The 20,518-nt window shown below is 60.8% G+C and overlaps 1 protein-coding gene across 7 annotated transcripts in view; it reads left to right on the top strand.

The window, feature by feature from the left end:
* The window catches only part of RAPGEF1 (Rap guanine nucleotide exchange factor 1), a 135,900-nt gene extending 115,844 nt beyond the window's left edge, over nt 1-20,056 (top strand). For 4 of the 7 annotated variants that reach the window (XM_052649654.1, XM_052649655.1, XM_052649658.1 and 1 more), the window contains 14 exons: nt 174-254; nt 1,844-1,932; nt 5,612-5,720; nt 7,276-7,351; nt 10,131-10,215; nt 12,156-12,248; nt 13,061-13,246; nt 13,802-13,886; nt 14,020-14,114; nt 15,302-15,380; nt 15,460-15,561; nt 16,426-16,523; nt 17,541-17,669; nt 17,808-20,056. In XM_052649654.1, coding sequence (XP_052505614.1) covers nt 174-254; nt 1,844-1,932; nt 5,612-5,720; nt 7,276-7,351; nt 10,131-10,215; nt 12,156-12,248; nt 13,061-13,246; nt 13,802-13,886; nt 14,020-14,114; nt 15,302-15,380; nt 15,460-15,561; nt 16,426-16,523; nt 17,541-17,669; nt 17,808-17,958 — 1,458 coding nt within the window. In that variant the 3' untranslated portion in view covers nt 17,959-20,056. Of the gene's footprint in view, nt 1-173; nt 255-1,843; nt 1,933-5,611; nt 5,721-7,275; nt 7,352-10,130; nt 10,226-12,155; nt 12,249-13,060; nt 13,247-13,801; nt 13,887-14,019; nt 14,115-15,301; nt 15,381-15,459; nt 15,562-16,425; nt 16,524-17,540; nt 17,670-17,807 lie in introns of all 7 variants that reach the window. The other 3 variants (XM_052649657.1, XM_052649660.1, XM_052649656.1) reach the window with 2 other exon arrangements.
* Nucleotides 20,057-20,518: the final 462 nt, after the last annotated feature.

Raw genomic sequence — 20,518 nt, 5'->3', positions numbered from 1 at the left:
GGGTCCCCTCTGACAGAGACAGGCAGTGGCAAAAACAGCTTTGTCCCCTGACCCTGGGAAGGTCCCCAGGGAATGGAGGGCACTGTCTTCCCCTCCTTGAGAAAGAGCATCCCAGTCAGGGCCAGCCTGGCGGGGCCATCACAGGTGGGTATCTCTCATCCTGTCTCCCCCAGAGCGAGCACACCTGTGAGGGGGACTACGTCAGTCTGTACTGCTCTGGCCAGAGCAGCGAGGAGCTGGCCCGCCCTCGAGGAGTAAGTAACCTCGGGCTGCCTCGTGCATGCGGCCAGGCCTGCGGCTCGGCCCTGCTCCCATCGGCCTGAGCCTCCTGCTCAAGAGCTGCCTGGCCCGGGGCCGACCTGGCTCTGCAAGGAGAGGACGGTGCTTCCAGCGGAGCCTTCTTTGCTTTCGCTTCCGCGTGTAGGTCCCCTGCAGCCTGGCCAGCGGGCCTGCTGGGAATCACAGAGCAGCCGGCTCGGCCCTGGCTGGCTACTCTCAGGGATTTCTCCCTGCCCCATCTTCTGGTGTTGAGGCCTGTCTCCTGTCTGTCCTCTGAGGCAGGGAATTCTCTCTCCTGTACCCAGCTCTCCAAACCAACACCCCTCCCCAGCATGCTCCATGTCCGCGCCCCTGCTCCCAGGGCAGCTGGTGAGACCCCCAGGCCTCACACCGTCGTGGTCGCCCTGGTCTTCTGCTGTCCCAGTGCCGGGTAGTTGAGGGGCCGCGATTCTGCTGAGCAGTCAGCTGTCCAGGTTTTGCTGCAGCAAAACATGAGCAAGTGCAGAACCTTCCAGAGTAACTCTCCCCACTCTGAGCCAGTCCCAGTCCCTAAAGGGGGTACCCTGAGGGTACTCCGTCCTTCTCTGGGGTCAGCTCAAAGGGCCCAGTCGTTGAAAGCATGGTCACTCTCATTATGATGACCCCGAAGCACCTCAGATATCCACATAAGCAGGCCCCACTTCAGGTGTTAGCAAGCTGTAGAATGAGGTGGAGTTCCCACTCTGGTGGAATCCAGCCTGGTCCTCGGGAGCTGTTTTTCCCCGGGTGTCCCTTGCATCTTCCAGGTCAGCTTCTGTACACGGAGCCCGTCCCAGGCTGACCTTCCAGGGCTCCCCTTCCCCTGTGACCCTCCATGAGGACGTTTCTGCATCTTTGTGTCCTGCCCCCCGGGTCCCGCCTTCTCTGTTGTGGCCTGGGCGGCAGACCAGGGGTGCCAGGGCCATGTGGTCACTGAGAGGGGTGGGCCCGGTTCCCAGGAAGAAGCCAGGGCGCTGGAGGAGGGAAGGGGCTGTCTTGTGCGCCTGAGCCCGTGACAGGGTCAGGCGAGCACTGTGGTGCTGAGGGCGTCTGTGACGAGGAGGCCAGCAGAGGTGTGCTGCACACCCCGGGGCACAGCGGGTAGGGCTGCAGCTTTCAGCACTGGGGTCGGGGCAGGCCCCAACCCTCCCCACAGCCTCTGTTTCTCCGTGTGCCCGGGCACGGGGATGCCCGCTAGCAGGCAGGGTGTTGGTCAGGGCCACAGGGGAAGGGCATGCACTGGCTGAGCTTGGCTGTGTGGTAGGTAGCCCCCGGGGCAGCCCTTTCTGCCGGGAGGTGATGGGATGGCCCTGTCTAGGCCGGCCGCTGACGGAGGCTGTGAGTAGCAGAACCTTCACTCTCCCTGAAGGCCGGGTACTAGTCGGAAGAAGCCGTGCTTCCTGTGTGCCGGTCACGGTGGACGCGTTTATGTCTCAGGCTGCTCCCTGGGAACTCGCGCTCCGAAGCCGCATGCAGGCAGGTGCTCTGCGGAGAGCGGCCCAGTAGGGGCAGCTGTCACACACCCAGCTCTGCCTTCTCTTTCCAGGAGTCACCCGCAGCAAAGGACGGACACTCCAGAGATGCCACGTCGGCTGGCTGCGTGCCCGGGAAGGAGGGCAGGGACGGTGGAGACAGGTAGGAAAAGCCCCCCATGGGGCAGGCACCCTGAGAATACCGTGTCAGCCGTCTGGTGACCACTGCCCCCACCCGCAAGGCCTGCGGGGCTTTGGGTTCACACCTGGGCTGTGCAAATGCTGTGCTTTTTACAAATAGAAAGTTTGTAAGCAGCCCTGCATCAAGCCAGTCTGTGGGCACCGTCTAACAGCATCTGCTCGCTTAGTGTTTGCATCACAGTTTGCTAATTCTCCCAGGATTTCAAACTTTCTCACTAGTACTGTATTCATTATGACAGTCTGTGATCTTTGAGGTTACTATGGTAATTGCTTTGGGGCATCACAGACTGTGCCCGTGTAAGATGGCAGACTGAATCAATAAACACGGTGTGCGTTCGGACTGCTCCACACTCTGCAGGTAGCTGTCCGCCGCACCCGCCCAGGTCTCCCTCCCTCTCAGGCCTCCCTGTTCCCAGACACATAGTAGCGAAGTGAGGCTAGTTAATAACCGCACATTGGCCCCTAAGTGTTCAAGTGAAAGGAAGAATCACTCCTGTGTCACTTTAAATCAAAAGCTAGAAATGATGGGGTTCAGCAAGGAAGGCGTTTTGAAAGCCAGGACAGGCCTAGAGCTAGGCCTCTTGCACCAACCAAACAGTTAGGCATGTTGTGAAGGCAAAGAAAGTCCTTGAAAGACATTAAAAGGGCTGCTCCGGAGATCACACGAATGGTAAGACAGAGAAACAGCCTTCCTGCTGGTACGGAGAATGTTTGGGTGGTCTGGATAGAACAAACAAACCAGCCCAACACTCCCTTAAGCCCATCCAGAGCAAGACCCTAATCTCTTCAATTCTGTGAAGGCTGAGTGAGGTGAGGAGGCTGCAGAAGAAAATTGTGAACCTGGCAGGAGGGGCTCATGAGGGTTCGGGAGAGAAGCCGTCTCATAACATGTGAGTGCAGGTGAAGCAGGAAATGCTGATGTAGGAGCTGCAGCGAGTCATCGAGAAGACCCAGCTCAGATCATCCATGGAGGTGGCTGCAGGAGACAGCAGACGGTCAGTGTAGAGGAAAGAGCCTCCACTGGAAGAAGATGCCATCCAGGCCCTTCATAGCCAGAGAGGAGAAGTCAATGCCTGGCTTCAAAACTTCAAAGGCCAGACTGACTCTCTTGTTGGGGGCGAACACAGCTGGTGGCTTGAAGCTGAAGCCAGTGCTCATCACCATCTGAAAATCCCAGGGCCCTTAAGAGTGAGGCTCACTCTATTCTGCCTGTGCTCTGTACGGGGAACAGCAAGGCCTGGGCGACAGAACATCTGTCCACAGCATGGTCTGTTGAATATTTTAAGCCCACTGTTGAGGTCTGCTGCTCCGAAGAAAAGATGCCTTTCAAAGTAGTGCTGCCCATAGAAAATGTACCCGGTCCCCCACGAGCTCTGATGGTGAGGTTTGATGTGTGATGAAATCAGCGTTGTTTCTGTGCTTACTGACGTAACAGAATCCCACCCCTCAAAGGCCTTCATGCCAGCCCACAGACGGCCACTGCTTCTTGAGTATCTGCACATGTACTGTTCACCTTACAACTACCCATAACAGTGTTTTCTTCTTCAAATCCTAAGCCAACCTCTCCTCCGCCTCTTACGAATTCAAGTGTGATGAAGGAGTATAAAAGATTCCTACCCACAAACTTTTTATTGTGACTTTCTAGAGGTAGTGTGTCTGTTGTATGTCGTGTATATTCGAAACTGTTATGAACATGCCCCTCAGTCCCTAAATATTTCAGCCTGCCTCAAAAGTGCCAACCTGATCACAGTATGACTGTCACACCCGAGAAGAGTAATAATAAATTCCTTCTGATACACAAATGATAGAAAGTGAAGAGGAAGTAAAGATCCTCCTGACGAGGGTGAAAGAAGAGAGTGAAAAGCTGGCTTGAAACTCAACATTAAAAAGCTAAGATCGTGGCATCTGGTCCCATCACTTCATGGCAAATAGACAGGAGAAAAGCAGAAGCAGCAGCAGATTTTATCTTCCCAGGCTCCAAAATCACTGCAGGCAGTGACCGCAGCCATGAAATTAAAAATACACTTGCTCCTTGAAAGAAAAGCTGTGAGAAACCTAGATAGCAGGTATCTCATAAGACCGATTTTTTGGAACCAGGTCAGTCAGGATTCATGTCTGCATTTGGCCATATGTCTCTGTAATCTTTGGTGACATTCTCAGCGTTGGCCCGAGTCAAGCCTGACCAGGTGTGGAGATGCGTAGCAACTCTCCAACCTGCACGTAGAAAGGGTAATTGCAGGACCCGCCAACCAGCTCTGCCCCCTGTGACTTCATGCTGACGTCCCCTTCTTTGTGAGATGTTCCACACATTCAATTTTTCCTCCCTCTTTTGGCTAGCATTTGGCTGGGGGTCCTGGGTGCAGAGCTAAGCAATATGCATTGTTTTTGTCAAGCCTAAACATAAATAGTTAAAGATATGGTGAAAACAGCAAGAGACGGGAAAAAGTGGAAAGCTTTCCCCAGGGGCCCATTGACGAGGGCTGCCCACCCAGCCTGCTCTGGCTGCTCCTGAGTTGTGCCCGTGGGGTCCGTCTATGTGACGTGGCGCTCAGGTCTCCCCGAGTGTTAAGGGGTGGTGAGTGTTCTACTCCAACACCCAGCGGCAGAGGTGTCTTGCCAAGCAACAGCAGCTCGGCAGCTCCACTGCCAAGTAGAGGGTGGGGTGGGATGCCATTTTTCAGAGTTCAGGTGGCCCTTGTACGAGAAGCAGAGGGATGAACATGTTGTCGGGCTGGAAGCTGTTCTGCGACACTGTCCTTTTTCCGTGAAGGCCAGAGGACAGGCCTGAGCGTGGTTTTGCTTGGCCCCTCCAGGTGGTCAGATTTTATGTCTTAGATACTGAGTATTAAAAATGAGGCCTCTGACCATAAGGCCAGTCAGTGGCTCATGAGGTCCTTCATGAGAATGATGGGAATCCTGGAGAAAACGCTGGGGGAAAGCAAGGTGCCTACAGACCCCGCGGCTGTCTGCCTACTGCGTCCCCACCCACTCCCCATGTGCTTCCTCTGGGGGTTCTCCCCTCCCCAAACTCCTGCTCAGTGCTTCAGTCCCAGCTTGCCCGTCCTGCCCGCAGGCCGTCCTGGCCCTTGTCCCCGCCAGCACTCCAAGGACAAGGGCCTGGTTCCCGCTCCTCTTCAGTCCCCCAGAGAAGTAGCCCCGGGCAAAGACCTGGAATGGCACTGAGATGGGTGCTGGCCCGTCCTCTGCCCCGCTGGCCCGTCCCCTGCCCCGCTGGCCCTGTGCCGTCCTCTCCTGGAGTACTGACTGTCCGTGCGGTGGGCCTTGACGCAGATGACTGAGACCGTTACTTCATCAAAGCTCTCAGTGGCACCTTCTTGATCTGTGTGCTTAATCCCCTCCACTTACCCAATGGAGCACCCAGAGAGCAGGGCTGTCCTGAGGTCACACAGCTCATCAGGAGCAGTTAGAAACCCAGTCTGCATCCCAGCGTCCAGCCGCCCCCGGCCTCCTGTGACGGGGTGGAAGCGGGTCTGGCCTTCACGTGGAGCTGCAGTCTGGGGAAGGCTCGGTCAGGGAGCATCAGTGCCACCCAGGCCCCACGCACGGTGTTACGTGGCCTTGGCCGCAGGCACGGGGAGCCCCAGGCCTGTTGGCACAACACAAACCACACCTCTTTCCAGGGCCCGGAAGTCACCAGACGCTCTAGAGGCTCAGTCGGAGGAGGAGGTGGATGAGCTGTCCCTCATCGACCACAACGAGATCATGGCGAGGCTGACCCTCAAGCAAGAGGTGGGTTCCTCACAGGCTGTACGTGCAGCGTCTTGGCCCAGAGAGAGGGGGAAGGGGTGTGGAGAAGGGAACCTGGAAGTGACCCACACAGAAAGGCCACAGCCAAGTGCTGACCCCCGGTGGCCCTCTTGTCCTGGGGGGCACCCTCTTGCACCCTCTGCAGGGCCCCCTCTGCACCCTCTTGTCCTGGCCCCATGCCTGGGCCACTGCAGGTGCTCCAGGACTCTGGGCACATGGGCGACTGCCTGGAGGAAGTGTGCTGTCCCCTGCTCCAACACTTGGAGAGTGAGCTTGGGCAAGTGGCCTGTCCTCCATAAGCCCCAGATGACAGGACTCTGGAGGCTCTGGTGAGAACGAAGCCCACGTGGGTGCTTGGCACAGAGCCCTGTGTGCTGGGCCTTCCTTAGTGCAGGGTGTTTTCATGTTGTTAGTGACAGAACCGTCCACATTCTCTCTGTGGGGGAGGCGCACACCAATGAAGGGATTTCAGGCCTGGCCACACGGCTGCCTTCAGCCCGTGTCTTATCAGAAGAGCCTTACTGGTGAACATGGCGCCCAAAGCCGTCACTGCCCGAGGAGCTGAGCTGAGAGGGCCTTCCTCTCCCTGCTGCCCAGCAACCCTGGGGACTCAGGGGAGCAGCGCCCAGTGACGGCCTTGAGCCCTCCCCGAGGAGGTAGCCATGTTCTGCAACGTGTTCTACGTGACAGACACGGCCCAGTCATGGCCCGGAGGAGCCAAAAGGCGGGGGCTGAGCCTTTCTCCTCTGCAGAGAGAATGATGTGACTCTTGCCAGAAGTCTCTTCAGAAAAGGCAGGTCCTGGGCGTCGCTGCCCTGCCTTAGCTAGATATCCAGGATGCTCCTGGGACTCTGGGCTCCAGGGTTAAAGCCTGCCCTAGAGAGGAAGCTGCGTCTCTGAGAGCGACTGCTGGAGACACGCGGAGGCGTGCACCGGGCAGTCTCCTTCAGAATTACAGGGCGCAGCCTGGGCCTCCTGGTCCTGTGACAGCTCTTTTTTGGCTCCAGACCAGGTTTATGGGTGAACGCCTCCATTTGCTCTTAGGAAAACAAGACTTTTCCCTTAATAGACAGGCTGCGGTCAGTATAAGCCACACTGGCTATAACTCAGCATCTTTGTGACATATCTCACTCCTCTGAGGGCTCCCGGGAAGAGCGTGTGTCCCTCCCCCAGAGAGCAGGTGTGGGTTCAGCAGCTTGCTGCAGCTCTCGCGGAAGCAGCCTGCCGTCTGGACCCTCGTCCCGCACCCTCCGGTCCTGGCTGCCTCCCCATGGGCTCCCCTGCCCCCTCCTCCCCTCTCTGACCCGTGGGCTGGAGACCCGTTGGGAGCCAGGTCCCCGACCCATCAGTGTCCTCAGTGCCCGGTGCCGTCTGTGGAGCGTGCGGGTCGGATGAGCACCCCGGCCTCTGCAGCTGGGCTGGGCCGCTCCCGGAGCATGGGGGTGCCGCGAGGACCTGAGGGGTTTGTCAGCTCATCCCTAAACCGACTCTCACGGCTGTATTCTGCCCCACGCCCTCCTCTGCTGTGCTCCTGCAGGGCGACGACGGGCCAGATGTCCGTGGAGGGTCAGGCGACATCCTCCTCGTCCACGCCACGGAAACGGACAGGAAAGGTACGGCTCCCCCGTGCAGAGCTCGCCAATGGTGGGGGCGAGGGGTCCTGCTAAGCCACGGCTCTGCCCCCTCCCCTCCCCGCTCCTCCAGCACTGAGCGGGTCGGAGCTGCGGTCCTGCAGTGAGTGCCACTGGGGGACAGGTGACCCACATGCAAAGCCAGCGCCTGTATGCCCCAACTCTTTCTCTGAGTGGGTGCTTTGTGTGCAGGTAGTGGGCCCCCGGCCTTGTCAGGGGGCGAGTTTCCAGGGCAGAGCTCAGCACCTGCGGGCACTGCACAGACAGGGCCTGAGCAACAACATGCCTGCCACGGCAGTGAAGCCATGCTGACGGACGGGGGAGCGTTTTCTAATTTTCCTGATGTTTGGCCCTGACGGCCGCACTGGGCTGCATCTCTTTTCCTCTGGGAGCTTTGTGGGCAGACACTCTGTCCAGTCCCACTGCAGCGGTACCAGCACCGAGCGGGGCTCCCCGCCCTCAGCACAGAGACACCCCATTCCCGCCCTGGTCCTTTGGGAGGGCTGGAGAAGCAGGCCCTGTCTGTCTGCTGGCGAAGGCTCAGTCTTTCCAGGTTGTGTTGGGGGGGTGGGGAGGGGAGCTGTGAGGCCAGCGCCCATGACCTTGGTCGGGCAGGAGGGGCCATGCACACAGGCCCACAGCTAGGCCCGCCTCCCCGCACATCCATTTCCTTTTTATGTTTTTTAAATTGTCAGAAAGATGATGGAACAGCAGTGTTAAAGTAGGGAGTGGAGGAATTTAAAAACCTCGGTCTTGAAACCCTAACCCCCCAATTTCATGTCTGTACTCGACCTGGTCCTCGCATCTTGACAGCAGGTTTCCCCAGGTATGTCGCCCAGATGGAAAATTTTAAATTAGGAAATCAGTACCAGAGTAATTGTTTGCACTGCTGAAAATTTGAAAAATAGAGAAAAAGAAGAAATGGCTCCTGCAGACTCTCCGCAGCCACGCTGTTGCCCTGTGGGTTTTTTCTGACCCGAGCACTGCACAGTCCTGGAGACCCTGGGTTTGAACCCTGGCAGGCGGCCGCTAGCCCCTGCCCGACCTCAGCTGACTCGGCTTCGTGAAGCAGTTAGGTGCCCTGTGGGTGTGAAGGTTGCATGAGCTGAGATGAAACACGCCTGGCACATAGGAAGTGCTTGGGGGGGGGGGCGGGTCTGTGCATCCCTGGGACAGCCCCTGCAGTGCCCCCTCCCCCACGCCTGCTGCACTGGCCAGAGCTCCACCCCAGCCTGCAGAGAGAGGCTGGACAGGGGCCAGCTTCAGACCTCGGCTTTTAGCAGGAAGCTGCTGACCTGCCAGGTGCCGGGGGCTGTGGCCCAGGCCAGAGGGAGTCCAGCGGGCAGGGCGGCGCGAGACCTTCCAGCCGGTGCTGACTCTGCCTGGGGAGGCGGCCCTGCTGCCCCCGGGGGCTTCGTGCGCTCTTCTCCTTGGAGGGGTTTTGAGGCTCCAGGCATTTGTCCCCGGTGTGGACGCTGAGTTAACGGCCCTGGGCCGTGGCAAACTCCTCAGGCAGGGGCCAGCTGGAGGTCCCGGGCTTGGCGCAGCCGCAGACCCCTGCTTTCAGAAGGAGTTCTTGGCTGGTGCTCGGCCCACCTCTGCTTCCTCATCCCTCTCTGAACAGAAGCCCAGTCTTAACAGGAGTCGGGTAGTGTCGGCGGTGGGGGGGTGGTGCTTGGAGCCCAGGAGGGAGCCCAAGCCCAGTGCCACTGACCCCACTGTGGCCCCCGCCCTGAGCCCCGCTCAGGTCGCTGCTCCACCGGCCGGGCCTCCCTAGCATGCCCCAGACATGGGTGCAGGGGGGGCTTCTCCCCTCGTCCTGGGGGTGATCAGGGAGGGCAGGGGACAGGAGCCAAGGCTTGACCAGGTGGGGCTGCTCAGCTGGAGAAGGGGTCCTTGGGGCCTCCACCCAGCGAGTTGGGGGAGGGATGAGAGAAGACAGCAGACAGTGGTCTGTGTCCAGCAAGTGCACACTCAGCCTCACAGGGAGGACCACACTCAGCCTCACAGGGAGGACCACCGATCAGCCTCCTGGGGAGGACCGCAGGTGAGCCTCACAGGGAAGGCCATAGCTTCATGGGGAGGATTACAGGTCAGCCTCACGGGGAGGGCCATAGCCTCATGGCGAGGACCACAGACTTGGGAGCCAAATCCGGACTCAAACCTTAGCTCCAACACAGGATAACCTGAAGTTCACCAGCTTGACCAGGTCCTTTGTCTCCAGGAGTGACCTTCATTTAAAACTCCCCGATTTTTTCCTCAGTGTCAGAGACTGCCTAGTTAGGGTGTGTCACAGCTGTGAATAAAGGGGCTGTTGTGAATCTGGAAGTCTGGGAATCCCCGATGAGAACCATCCCCTCTAAACTTTAGGGAAGGAGAGGTGTTGGGTGGGAGCCTGGGCCGCCAGGCCAAGCTCCTCCTAGTGGTCCCCTCCCTCCCCTGGCACCAGAGCCTGCACTCGGGAGTGTCCAGCGGGGTGCCAGGCAGAGCCCCAGGCCTTTGCCTCAGCCTCTCACTGTGTGGAGACTCCTGGGCCCTGCCACCCCTCAGCGTTACCTGTCACTGAGCTCTAGAACCCTGATGATGGGTCTGAATTGTGTTCTCTGCCCGTGATGGTTAAGACTCGAATCATCAAGTTTTTGGGCAAACGAGAGGCCCTCAGCGTCCGGTCAGAGGGGAGCACGTCCTGTAGCAGGCGTGCTGCCGGTTGGCGCCCACACCAGCAGCAGGCCGGCTGACCCACTCCTCGTTCCTCCTCCAGATCTGGTGCTGTACTGCGAGGCCTTCCTGACCACCTACAGGACCTTCATCACGCCCGAGGAGCTCATCAAGAAGCTGCAGTACAGATATCCTTGCGCGCCCACCTCCTTCACAGAGCCCTCCACGGCGGCGGGGGCAGTGCCCAGCCCAGCTCTGCATGTCCCAGCTTGGGGCCTCAGGCCAGGCTCCTTTGAGGCTCATTCTGTCTTGAGAGGGCCAAGTGACGTTACGTGATGTGCTTGAAACAGAGGGTGCTGCCTGGTGGCCATTGTGATCACTGGGTGATTCTGAGCCAAAAGGACCTGATAGACCCTGAGGGGTTTCCCAGGCGGTGCTAGCGGTAAAGAACCCACCTGCCAATGCAGGAAACAAGGGTTCTATCCCTGGGTCCGGAAGATCCCCTGGAGAAGGGAATGGCAACCCACTCCAGTGTTCTGGCCTGGAGAATCCCATGGACAGAGGAGCCTGGAGGGCTGCAGTCCGTGGGGTCACACAGTTGGACATGACTGAGCACGATGCACCCTGGGGGAGGGAGTGTGTCGGCCCCGGGGGATCCAGGTCACTGAGCCCCGGGCGTGACAGGTACAACGTGCCCGGGATGCGAGGGCATTAGGACTCCAGGGAACAACCCCGGGGCAGGTCCAGTCTCTCCGCAAGCGCATTAGGACTCCAGGGAACAACCCCAGGGCAGGTCCAGTTTCTCCACCTGCCGGCAGGCCCAGCAGTGGACAGAAGCTCGGCGTCCATGCCGCAGCCAGTGCCCACCCCGCGGGCTTGCCCTTTCAGAGATGACGCCCCCGGCAGTGGCCAAGGAAGACCCGAGGCCGCCAGGGACCTGCTCGGTTTTCTCTTTCTCGGATCCAGTCTTGCCCCTCCTGCTGAGGCTGACCTGCAGCTCCTATCCCAGGAGTGGGTCCCCTCCTGGCCTCGTCCTGCATCACAGCCCGTGGCTGCCACCTGCTGGACAGCCCAGCCCTGGGCGGGCAGGCCTGAGTCCTTTCAGCTCTCCCCGCCCTCCCGTGCCCAGGCGTCCCCCACCCGGCCTCCGTCTCCTCTGTGACCCACCTCGGGGCCCCGGGCCCTCAGAACTGGACGGCCCATGCACAGACTTCCTGCCCTCCAGCCTCACACCTGCAGTGGCCACAGTCCTGGCTTAGTGATAAGAGTGACTCACACCTGCTGAGACCCCCCTGGTGTCGGCTGTTGTGCAGAGCGCTGCACGGGTGACCTCACTCAGCTCTGATAGTGTTTTATGTACTTATTGTCACTGTAAGGCAGTGCCCTGATACTATTTCACACCGTGTCTAATTAGGGAAAGCGAGGTTCAGAGAGGGTCATGGGACCCGTATGGCAGTGTGGAGGGAATGCACCCATGCCCAGGCCTCCCAGACCCGGCTTCTCAGCATATATCCTGCATGGCCACTTCAGGCGTCTCAGTGGACAAGTCACAGCACCAAGACCCTGGGCGCAGCTGGCTGGTGAGCCCTGGCATGGCAGGCACCGGCACGGCCCCTGGTCTGTGACTCCCTCCCGAGCGCATTTCCAGAGAGCAGGTGGGGGGGAGCCGAGAAGGGCCCGAAGACAGCGAACCCAGGAAGGCAGCGAGAAGCCGTGACGCCCCAGGGCGGTGGGTCTCCGGAGCTGGGGAAAGGCCTGGGGATGGATGACAGAGTGACCTGCCCCGCCGGGCTGTGCACCTCCCCCAGGGAACTGCTTTCCTCTGCCTGAGCCCAGGAGGCGCCACATGTCAGTGCGTCACAGGGACCTTGGGTCCACCCCGGCAGAGAGGCAGGCCTGGGCATGCAGGGGACGGCTCTGCAGGCAGGAGAGGCTGGTGGTCAAGAGCAGTCCTCAGGGTCAAATAGGTGTGGGCTGACCCCCGTCACAGGCCTGCCGCCCCGCACAGGCCTCTGCCCTCCCCATGTTCCCAGGGTTCGCTCAGGAAGGGGTCCGGAGTAGGGCGGCCCTCCCCTCACATCCCCACCCCTGCCCGCGAGGACGGCTGTTTCTTTAACTCAGGCTCCAAGTACGAGAAGTTCTCTCCATTTGCCGACACATTCAAGAAGCGTGTGAGCAAGAACACATTCTTCGTGCTGGTGCGGGTGGTGGACGAGCTCTGGTGAGTCTTGTTTGCGGGAGGGCAGGCCGCGGGTGTCGGGGTGTAGGCTTCCCCAGAGACCCGAGCTTCCCGTCACGTTTCTGCCTGCGTCTCCTGGAGCACCTGCCCACCGCCCCGCCTGGGGTCCCGGATGGCTCGCTCCTGCCAGCTTCAGCACGAGCCCCGGGAGGATGACCTGGCCCCTCAGACCTAGTCGGCCCTGACTTCCTCGTGGGGGCAGTGCCCTCGGCCACCAGCATTGGGGTGGACCGTCTCCCGCCCTCCACAGCTGTCCCTGCTCCGCTGAGTGGCGCTTGGCCATTTCCCTTCGTTTAACAATCACAGAGCACAAGGTTCCTTTCCTGGGTCCAGAGAGCACCCCCAGCCCTGCCCTCAGGAAGGTGACCTTCTGCTGGGGAGTCACCTCAGTGACCGCGGGGTGGGGCTGGGACACACTGTGTGAGGAGGAAGCACAGGGGGGTCCTGGGGTGGGGGGTCTGCAGAGCCCAGACGGCTTCCTGACCTATCACCCCCATGGGGCCTGGAGCTCTCCAAGCCCAGGCCCTGCATGGCCCCTCATGCTTGTCCAGTGCCTCTGAGCATCCCCCGAGAGGACGGCAGTTACCTGCCACCATGGGGGCTCTGCCGGCAGGGTGCAGGGTACAGGCAGCCACCCCGAGACCCTCTGTTGCTCCCTTCCCACCAGCAGTTTCCTAGCTCTGCTGCGGGGTGTCCCGCGGCCCTCGGGGTCTTGGGGGCTTCGGGACTGGTGCCGGCAGCCCTCTCCTTACGTTTGCCTCCTGCGCCGCCCCGCGTGGCCCTTGGGGCTCTAGCCTGGTGGAGCTGACAGAAGAGATCCTGAAGCTGCTGATGGAGCTGGTCTTCCGCCTGGTGCGCAGCGGGGAGCTCAGCCTGGCGCGCGTGCTCCGCAAGAACATTCTGGACAAGGTCGACCAGAAGAAGCTGCTCCGGTGCACCAACTCTGACCAGCCCCTGGCGGCCCGGGGCGTGGCAGCCAGGTGAGCCCCCACGGTGTGCCCGGCTGCTCTGGGCGCCCCCAGCGGAGAGGTGCTAGCAGCCACCACTCCCGTTTCACTCAGCGCCCCCCTTTCCTGGCCCCATGGCCCCACATGCAGTTCTGACCGGGCCTGTGACAGGGTGCCTTAGGGCCAGCCACGGGGGTCCCCCAGGCTGGGCCTCTCTTCCAGGGTGGTGATGTGTGGGCCATCCCATTTTAACAGGAAGTGGGGTGGTAGGGCATGTGTGGGTATCCCAGGACAGGGGGCAGGAGTGCCTTTCAGGCTGTGGGCAGCACTCTGTTCTTTCTGGTGCTAATACAGCAACTGTTACCAGTAATTCTCAAAAGCCCCCGTGCCGCCCTGACCATTCTGAGAATCTGTACAGGTTCCAGCCTGTCGCCCACCCCTCCCCCGCGCCGTGGGGGTCTGCTGGTGTGTCACCTCCTCGGCGGCGTCTCGGTCTCTGTGGCTGTGGAACAGGTCGAGTTCCTGAGGCCTGCAGGGAGGCCCCCACCATGCTGTCCAGACCGCTCATCTAGTGCCTCTGTCTTCCAGGCCCGGGACCTTGCACGACTTCCACAGCCACGAAATAGCCGAGCAGCTGACTCTGCTAGACGCCGAGCTCTTTTATAAAATAGAGGTACAGCCGTTCCGGGGGGTGGGGGGCGTCCCTGGCCCGGGTGAGCGCCGCTGCTCGTCCCCAAGTGAGACGAGCCGCCGCTCCCGGCAGAGCCGGAGGGCCCGGGTTCTAGCTGGTCCCTCTGCTTTTTCAGATTCCTGAGGTTTTGCTTTGGGCCAAAGAGCAGAACGAGGAGAAGAGCCCGAACCTGACCCAGTTCACGGAGCACTTCAACAACATGTCCTACTGGTGAGACGGGCCTCGGCGCGAACCCTCCTGCCGGGCCCGTGGTGCCTTTGCAGAGCGCCTGTGGCTAGGGGGAAAGGGCTGCCCTTTCATCCCTCCCCACTCCTTCTGGACACCTGTGAGCGTTCACTGTGACCCAGAGGCAGGGCAGGACAGAGCGTGTTCTACACATCGAGAAGGGCCCCCTGGGGACCAGTTGAGGACTCGACCAGGACTGATTAGTAATGTCTGCCATCCATGGCGGCAGGGGATTGTCTTAGCTTTGCCATCCTGCACTGCACACTGACTGCCTGAAGAACAGTGAAGGAGTGGCTGTGTTAATACTTTATTCAGCCTTCACTTCTTAGAGCAGAGTGAAACGCCACAGAGCGCTTACGATGTAATGCAGCAGAGCCACTGCATCCACAGTGGGACTCGGGGTGCCCACAGCCTCTCGGCCCCGACAGAGGATGGTCGGGGCGTGGTGGCCAGGCAGGCTCCTCCCGACCCACACACAGCCCATCGCCAGCACCAGGGAGCGTCTGGGACTTTTCAAGCGCTCTGAAGACAGCATGCTGGGGAAAGTGGGGCCTCTCCCCCTCGGCCTGCTCCCCTCCGTTCCCCTGGAAGCCTCTCGCTCCTCAGCATGCACTTGGTATAGCTGCCTCACAGAGACCCAGGCGGTTTCTGGTCCACACAGCCCTGAGTGCCGCCACCAGCTGCCCCTCTCTGGGCACTGGGGGCTCCAGACACACCCCAGGTCCTACCTAGGAGTCTGCCACGCTCCTCAAGGCAGACTCAGTGCCAGTGCCCCGAGGGGGGCACATCCTCTGGGTGGCACGGGTCGAGGCCACCGTGAGGTCCTCCTGCAAGCCTGGCCTTAGGCTGCAGCTGAGGTTCTGAGAGGTGGCCTCCCTCGTGGCCTGCACGGTGGCCCATTAACCGCCCCCCACCCCCACCCCAAGCTGATCCTGAGGCTGGTCACAGGGTGTTTCCAGCTGCCCTGGTGCTCGGGGTCAGGCTCACCAGGAACGCCCACATCCGTGGGGTCAGAGGTCCCCATCCTGGAGTTCAGCACGGGCCCCCTGGTTGGCAGAGGCTCGTGGCCAGTGGGTGCAGGCACCCACCTCCCATGCCCAACTCTTAGGACCAGCCAGGGGCCCAGAGGGAGACCAGTCACTCAGCTGTCCTTCTCCCCTCGGTCTGCGCAGGGTCCGATCGATAATCATGTTGCAGGAAAAGGCCCAAGACAGGGAACGGCTGCTCTTGAAGTTCATCAAGATCATGAAGGTAACTTGGGGCCTCATCCAAAGAGGCGACCCCCCGCCCATCCCCGCCCTCCCTCACAGCCGCCTCCCCCTGCCTGCAGCACTTACGGAAGCTGAACAACTTCAACTCCTACCTGGCCATCCTCTCGGCACTGGACTCGGCCCCCATCCGCAGGCTGGAGTGGCAGAAGCAGACCTCAGAGGTGGGTGGCTGCTGCCTAGTCTCCAGTCACTGGGTCCGGTGGGCGCGGGAGGCAGTGCCCGGGTCGCCCGCCCCACAGAGCTGTGCCCAGGCCCCACTCCCCAGGGGCTGCTGCGGGCGGGCGTGTGAGGCGCGGGGCCCCGTGACCAGGCCAGACCTGCTGTCGGGTGGAGTGCTCCAGGGAGAAGGACGAGCTGCTGAGCAAACGTGACCAAGTGGCCCAGCCCACCCTGGGATCCGGGAGGCCCCGAGGAGGTGCTGGTCACCCTGAGACTGGAGTAGGCGCGTCCTGGGAAGGGAGGGGAGTTCCCATCAGAGGGGACAGAGGCCAGTGTGGCCACATCACGAGAGTCCTGGGGCACCCTCATCCTGGCGTGAGAGCTGTTCCGGGGGAAGGGAGGCAAGGCCCACAGGGCTGGGTGTTGGCCAGGCTCCCTGGGAGTCGTCTCCCAACAATATAAAGGGACAGTTATGAAACAGTGGTGTCTGGAGAAGTGGGACATTCCCCCCAGCTGCTCCAGAAACACATAAGAGGGCCTGAGAAGGCAGGGAAGGCTTCCTGGAAGAGGTGACACGTCAAGGTGAGAGGCACGTGACAGGTGAGGGGGCACAGCCCGCCCAGCGTGCAGAGCAGCGAGGTCACCGCCCTCCCCGGTGGGCTCTGCCTTGAGTGTAGAGAGGTGGGAAGGCAGGCTCGGGGGGTGGGGGGGAGCAGCACATCCCGGCCTGCGGCGCCGAGCACAGCCAAGCAGCAGCCCTGTGTCCATAGCAGGCCTGGCCTGCCTGCGGCCAGGCAGGGGGGCCTGGCTCTGGGTCAGCGCTCGGCGTTGTCGCCACGCTCACGGATGGCGCCTTCTCCCGCCAGGGCTTGGCTGAGTATTGCACGCTGATCGACAGCTCATCGTCCTTCCGCGCCTACCGGGCTGCCCTCTCGGAGGTGGAGCCGCCCTGCATCCCATACCTGTGAGTACAGCCTCCCTCGGGGTCCCTTCGCTCGCTGCCCCACGGACAAACCCGCGGGGAAAGGTTTCCAACCTGGGCGCTGTGCTTGTACCTAACTTAAAACGTGCTCCTTGTTAGACGGTGGAGATGAGCGAGGGTCCAGTGGCAAGGGCTCGCTCTGCCCACCCGCCCCGTCCCGCTGCTCCTCCACCCCGTCCCTGAGCATGTGCGGGTGCTCGTGTGGACAGGCCTGTGGCACCGTGCTCTGCTCAGCTGCCCCGGGCCTGGCTGCACCTCACAGCAGCCCGAGGTCCCTCCAGTCTCCCCAGGGACCCTGGGAGTACCTGGCTGAGGCAGCTCTGGACAGGTCCCCCTGTGGGCCGGGACGAGGGTAGGCGTTTTCACCAAAAAGAATCCATGGCACGTGTGCTTGGGAAACAGCAGGAAAAATCAGAGCTAAGTGGGTTTCTTGTGCATGTCAGATCCCTTAGTATGGTAGCGGACAGCGGGGACTTCCAGGAGAGGGACAGGAGACTCCGCAGTGACCTGAGGCCGAGTATCCAGGGGCACGTCCCTCAGGCCTGCACCCTCAGAAACGTGGCTCTTATAGCTCACAGCCCCCTCCTTGCCTCCGTCCCACCCCAGCTCTGTGGGCAGCTGCAGGCTGTGCCTTCCCCGCTGGGGGAACTGCCCCGCCCCTCATCAGGTGGCTTCACGCCCTCTGTGTGAAAGCACGTGACCGTGCCTGATAACCCAGGGGATTAACACCCCCCCACCACCAAGTTTGGGGTTCTGTTCTCCCGTCCCTGTTACTTGCACGTGGTGGACTGTGGCTCTGCTGGGCCAGCACAGGGGTTGCGGGGCTCCCTATGTAGCAGGCAGGCCTGAGCCCACCTTTCCGGAGCCACAGAGCCTGGGAGTCAGGAGTTCCTGCCAGAAGCAGCACAAGCACCCAGACACGCTCGTGGAGCGCCAGCCCATAGACCTGCTGCCTTCTGAGCCGCCCCCAGGGTGCTCACCAGCTTGTCTGTCTCCCAGGGGGCTCATCCTGCAGGACCTCACCTTCGTCCACCTGGGGAACCCAGACTACATCGACGGGAAGGTGAACTTCTCCAAACGCTGGCAGCAGTTCAACATCCTGGACAGCATGCGGTGCTTCCAGCAGGCGTGAGTATGGCCGTCCCAGGGGGCAGGGGGAGCCCCGAGCTCTGAGGGCCAGCGGGGGCACGCCTGCCCCATGCGTTCGCTGGGGCGGTGGGGGTCCTAGGGCTGTGTGGCTCTCATGGCCGCCCCCTCCTCCCCCAGGCATTATGACATCCGGAGAAACGACGACATCATCAACTTCTTCAACGACTTCAGTGACCACCTGGCTGAGGAGGCCCTATGGGAACTCTCTCTGAAAATCAAGCCCAGGAACATCGCGAGGAGGAAGACAGACAGAGAAGAGAAGACCTAGGGGCAGCTGCCGCGGGTGAGGAGAGCGCCCGGGAGGCGCAGGGCCGCTCCGAGGCTGGAGGGGCTCGGACCGGTGTGGCGGTGGCGGCCCGGGCGGGCCCCTGCCGTGCCAGGCAGGCGTCCGGAGCCCGTGGCCAGCTCCATCCTGCACAGCAGCAGACCCCCCGCCATGGCGGAGCCACAGGCAGCTCTCACGCCCGAGCCGTGACCCGGCGGTGTGGGTTTGGTTGGGGTTCTCCTTTCGCACCGTCTTCCGCTCTGCCTGTGTCCCCTCCCCAAGCCCGGGAGCTGCAGAGCACGCGGTCAGCAGACTGAGGGACAGGGGCGCTGTCTGAGTCTGCTGTTGTGACGCAAGGGCAGGGGCCCGCGGGCTGGGGCTGCCCGCCCGGTGACTGGATGACGGGACCTGCAGGCGAGCGGGGAGACCGGGCAGACTCCTCTCACTTCCCACGCGCTGCTTTTTCAGCGGAAGAGGGGGTGCTGCTCACCTGGCCTGGAAAGGTACGACAGGGGCCCCCTCAGCAGCCCGGAGCTGGGGCTCTGCTCACGGTACCAGCCCGCCCTCACCGGGCCCGAGCAGCAGCCATGTCAGTCCTCCTGTTTCGCCCCTTCGTCTCCCCCTGCCCTCACCCCCTAACCCGGGCACTGCGGGAGCTGGGCAGGCAGGCCGTGACCCCACAAGGATCACTCCAGCTAAGCGGGGCGGCGCTGTTGGTGAGTCCCTTCAGAGAGGGGAGGGTGGGCCAGCGGCCCCGCCTCTGTCGATTGCCGTGTGCCTTAAACTCCAGCTCCTGCGGGCTCCCCTCCCGCCTTGTCCCCAGCCTGCTGGGGCCAGACAGGCTGCTCTTCAGCCCTTTCTGCCATGTGGGAGGCTCTTTCTGCTGGCTCTCCCATGGGAGGACAGGGTCCCGGCTGCAGAGACCCACCTGCCAGGCACAGCGTCTTCAGGGGCAGGTGCTCTTTTACCCTGCGCTTCCCCCTAAGCCACTCTCGCTGCTGAGGCTGACAATCCGAGGCAAGGTCAGTGGGGGCTCCACACAGAGGCGCCCACCGGACTCTGAGCCAGCCAGGCCCAGGTGTGTGGGCAGGCCACCCCCCTCCTGATTAGTCTCACATCACTGAGTGCCCACTGTTCCTGGGTTTGGGACTCGGGCAAACGGCAGGCTAGATCCAGGCTTAGCCCAGTTTCAACAGAACGAAAAGAGTGGAAGCAATCTCTGTTGACTATTTAAAGAAACAGCCCTGTCACTCTGAGTCCTTCGTGGGCTTCTGAACAGTTTTTACTGAGAAGCCATCTGTCCTGTACACAGAGGGGAGGAGTCTGAAATGTCAGCTACGACCCCTCAGCAGCAATCCTTGGGCGGAACGCGTCACTTTATTATTTAAGGAGTGTGTGTGTAGAGTCGCTGTTTATGAACAGTACTGTGTGTGGGGTTGGGTTTTGGTTTGTTCTCGCTTTTTTGAGTCCTCTCATTTCAGTCTCCCTCCCACCTCCCTCCCGGCCTGGCCAGCTCTGCTGATGCTGCCACGTGTGCGGAGCCGGGCCTCCATGGCTCAGGGCCGAGGAACCGTGTGGACTGTGGTTCCCACAGTGGTGAGCTGGGGCGGGGGGAGCTTTGCCACCCCTCACTTCAGAGCAGACCGGGCACGCCGTGCAGGTGGGCCAGCAGGTGCAGTGTGCGTTTTAACTTATTGGGCTCAGGGTTCCCCACCTCCACCTCCTGGAGACCCTTCCCTGGCTCTGGGCGCTGCCAGCCTGGCTGTGTGGTTTGTCTGGCTTAGGGGCCAAGTCAGGTGTACGAGCCAGCCTGTATGACAAAGACACCCTCGGGAGGATTCGGTTCCCTGCGGGTGTGTGTGGGTCAGGGTGAAGGCAGGCATGCACCAGGTCCGAATTAAACCCCAATTCTAAGCAGCGCTTCCCCCCACCGCCTCCCAGTGTTATTACATTGTAATATATCCCCGACTAGACTAACTGGGCTGATCGTGGCATCTTCCTAAGGACATTTCAAACCTGTAACTTTTATATGAAAGGAAAATAAACACAGATGAAAGCCGCGGCCGCCTGTGTGTGCACCGCATGCCGCGTGTCAAAGCAACCATCTGAGCTGTCTCCTTTCTTTGATCACCCTGAGGGCAGGAGAGGTGAGGGGCCTTCTGTCCCCGTCACTGTGGTCCCTTCTCACTGTTCAGTTTCTCCACCTGGAAGTGGCAGCAAGGACAGCCCTACCTTACAAGGTCTGTGAGTGTTCAGCAAGTTACACCTGGAATGGTATCTGTTACTCCTTAGCCTGTATCACATACCAAGCACTCTGCAGTCAGCTTTACCTCATAGAGCCTCTCAATGTGGAAATCATACAAGTAAAATACTACAACCCAGAGAAGCACTACAAAGGAGAGAGAGGTGCTTGACAGTAAAGAAATTGAGTTGAGTTGGAAATCCACTCACAAACATCAGGTCCAGACAGGCTTAACAGGTAATTTATACTAAACAGGTAGTTTCAATCTTAAGCAAATGCCCTTGAGAACAGAAGGGAAAACAACCTGGACACCAAATCCAG

This window comes from Budorcas taxicolor, chromosome 11, assembly GCF_023091745.1.
Source record: "Budorcas taxicolor isolate Tak-1 chromosome 11, Takin1.1, whole genome shotgun sequence".
In the NCBI taxonomy this organism is placed as follows: domain Eukaryota; kingdom Metazoa; phylum Chordata; class Mammalia; order Artiodactyla; family Bovidae; genus Budorcas; species Budorcas taxicolor.
Note: the sequence above shows the minus strand (reverse complement) of the source record. Positions and strands in the feature narration are given on the sequence as shown.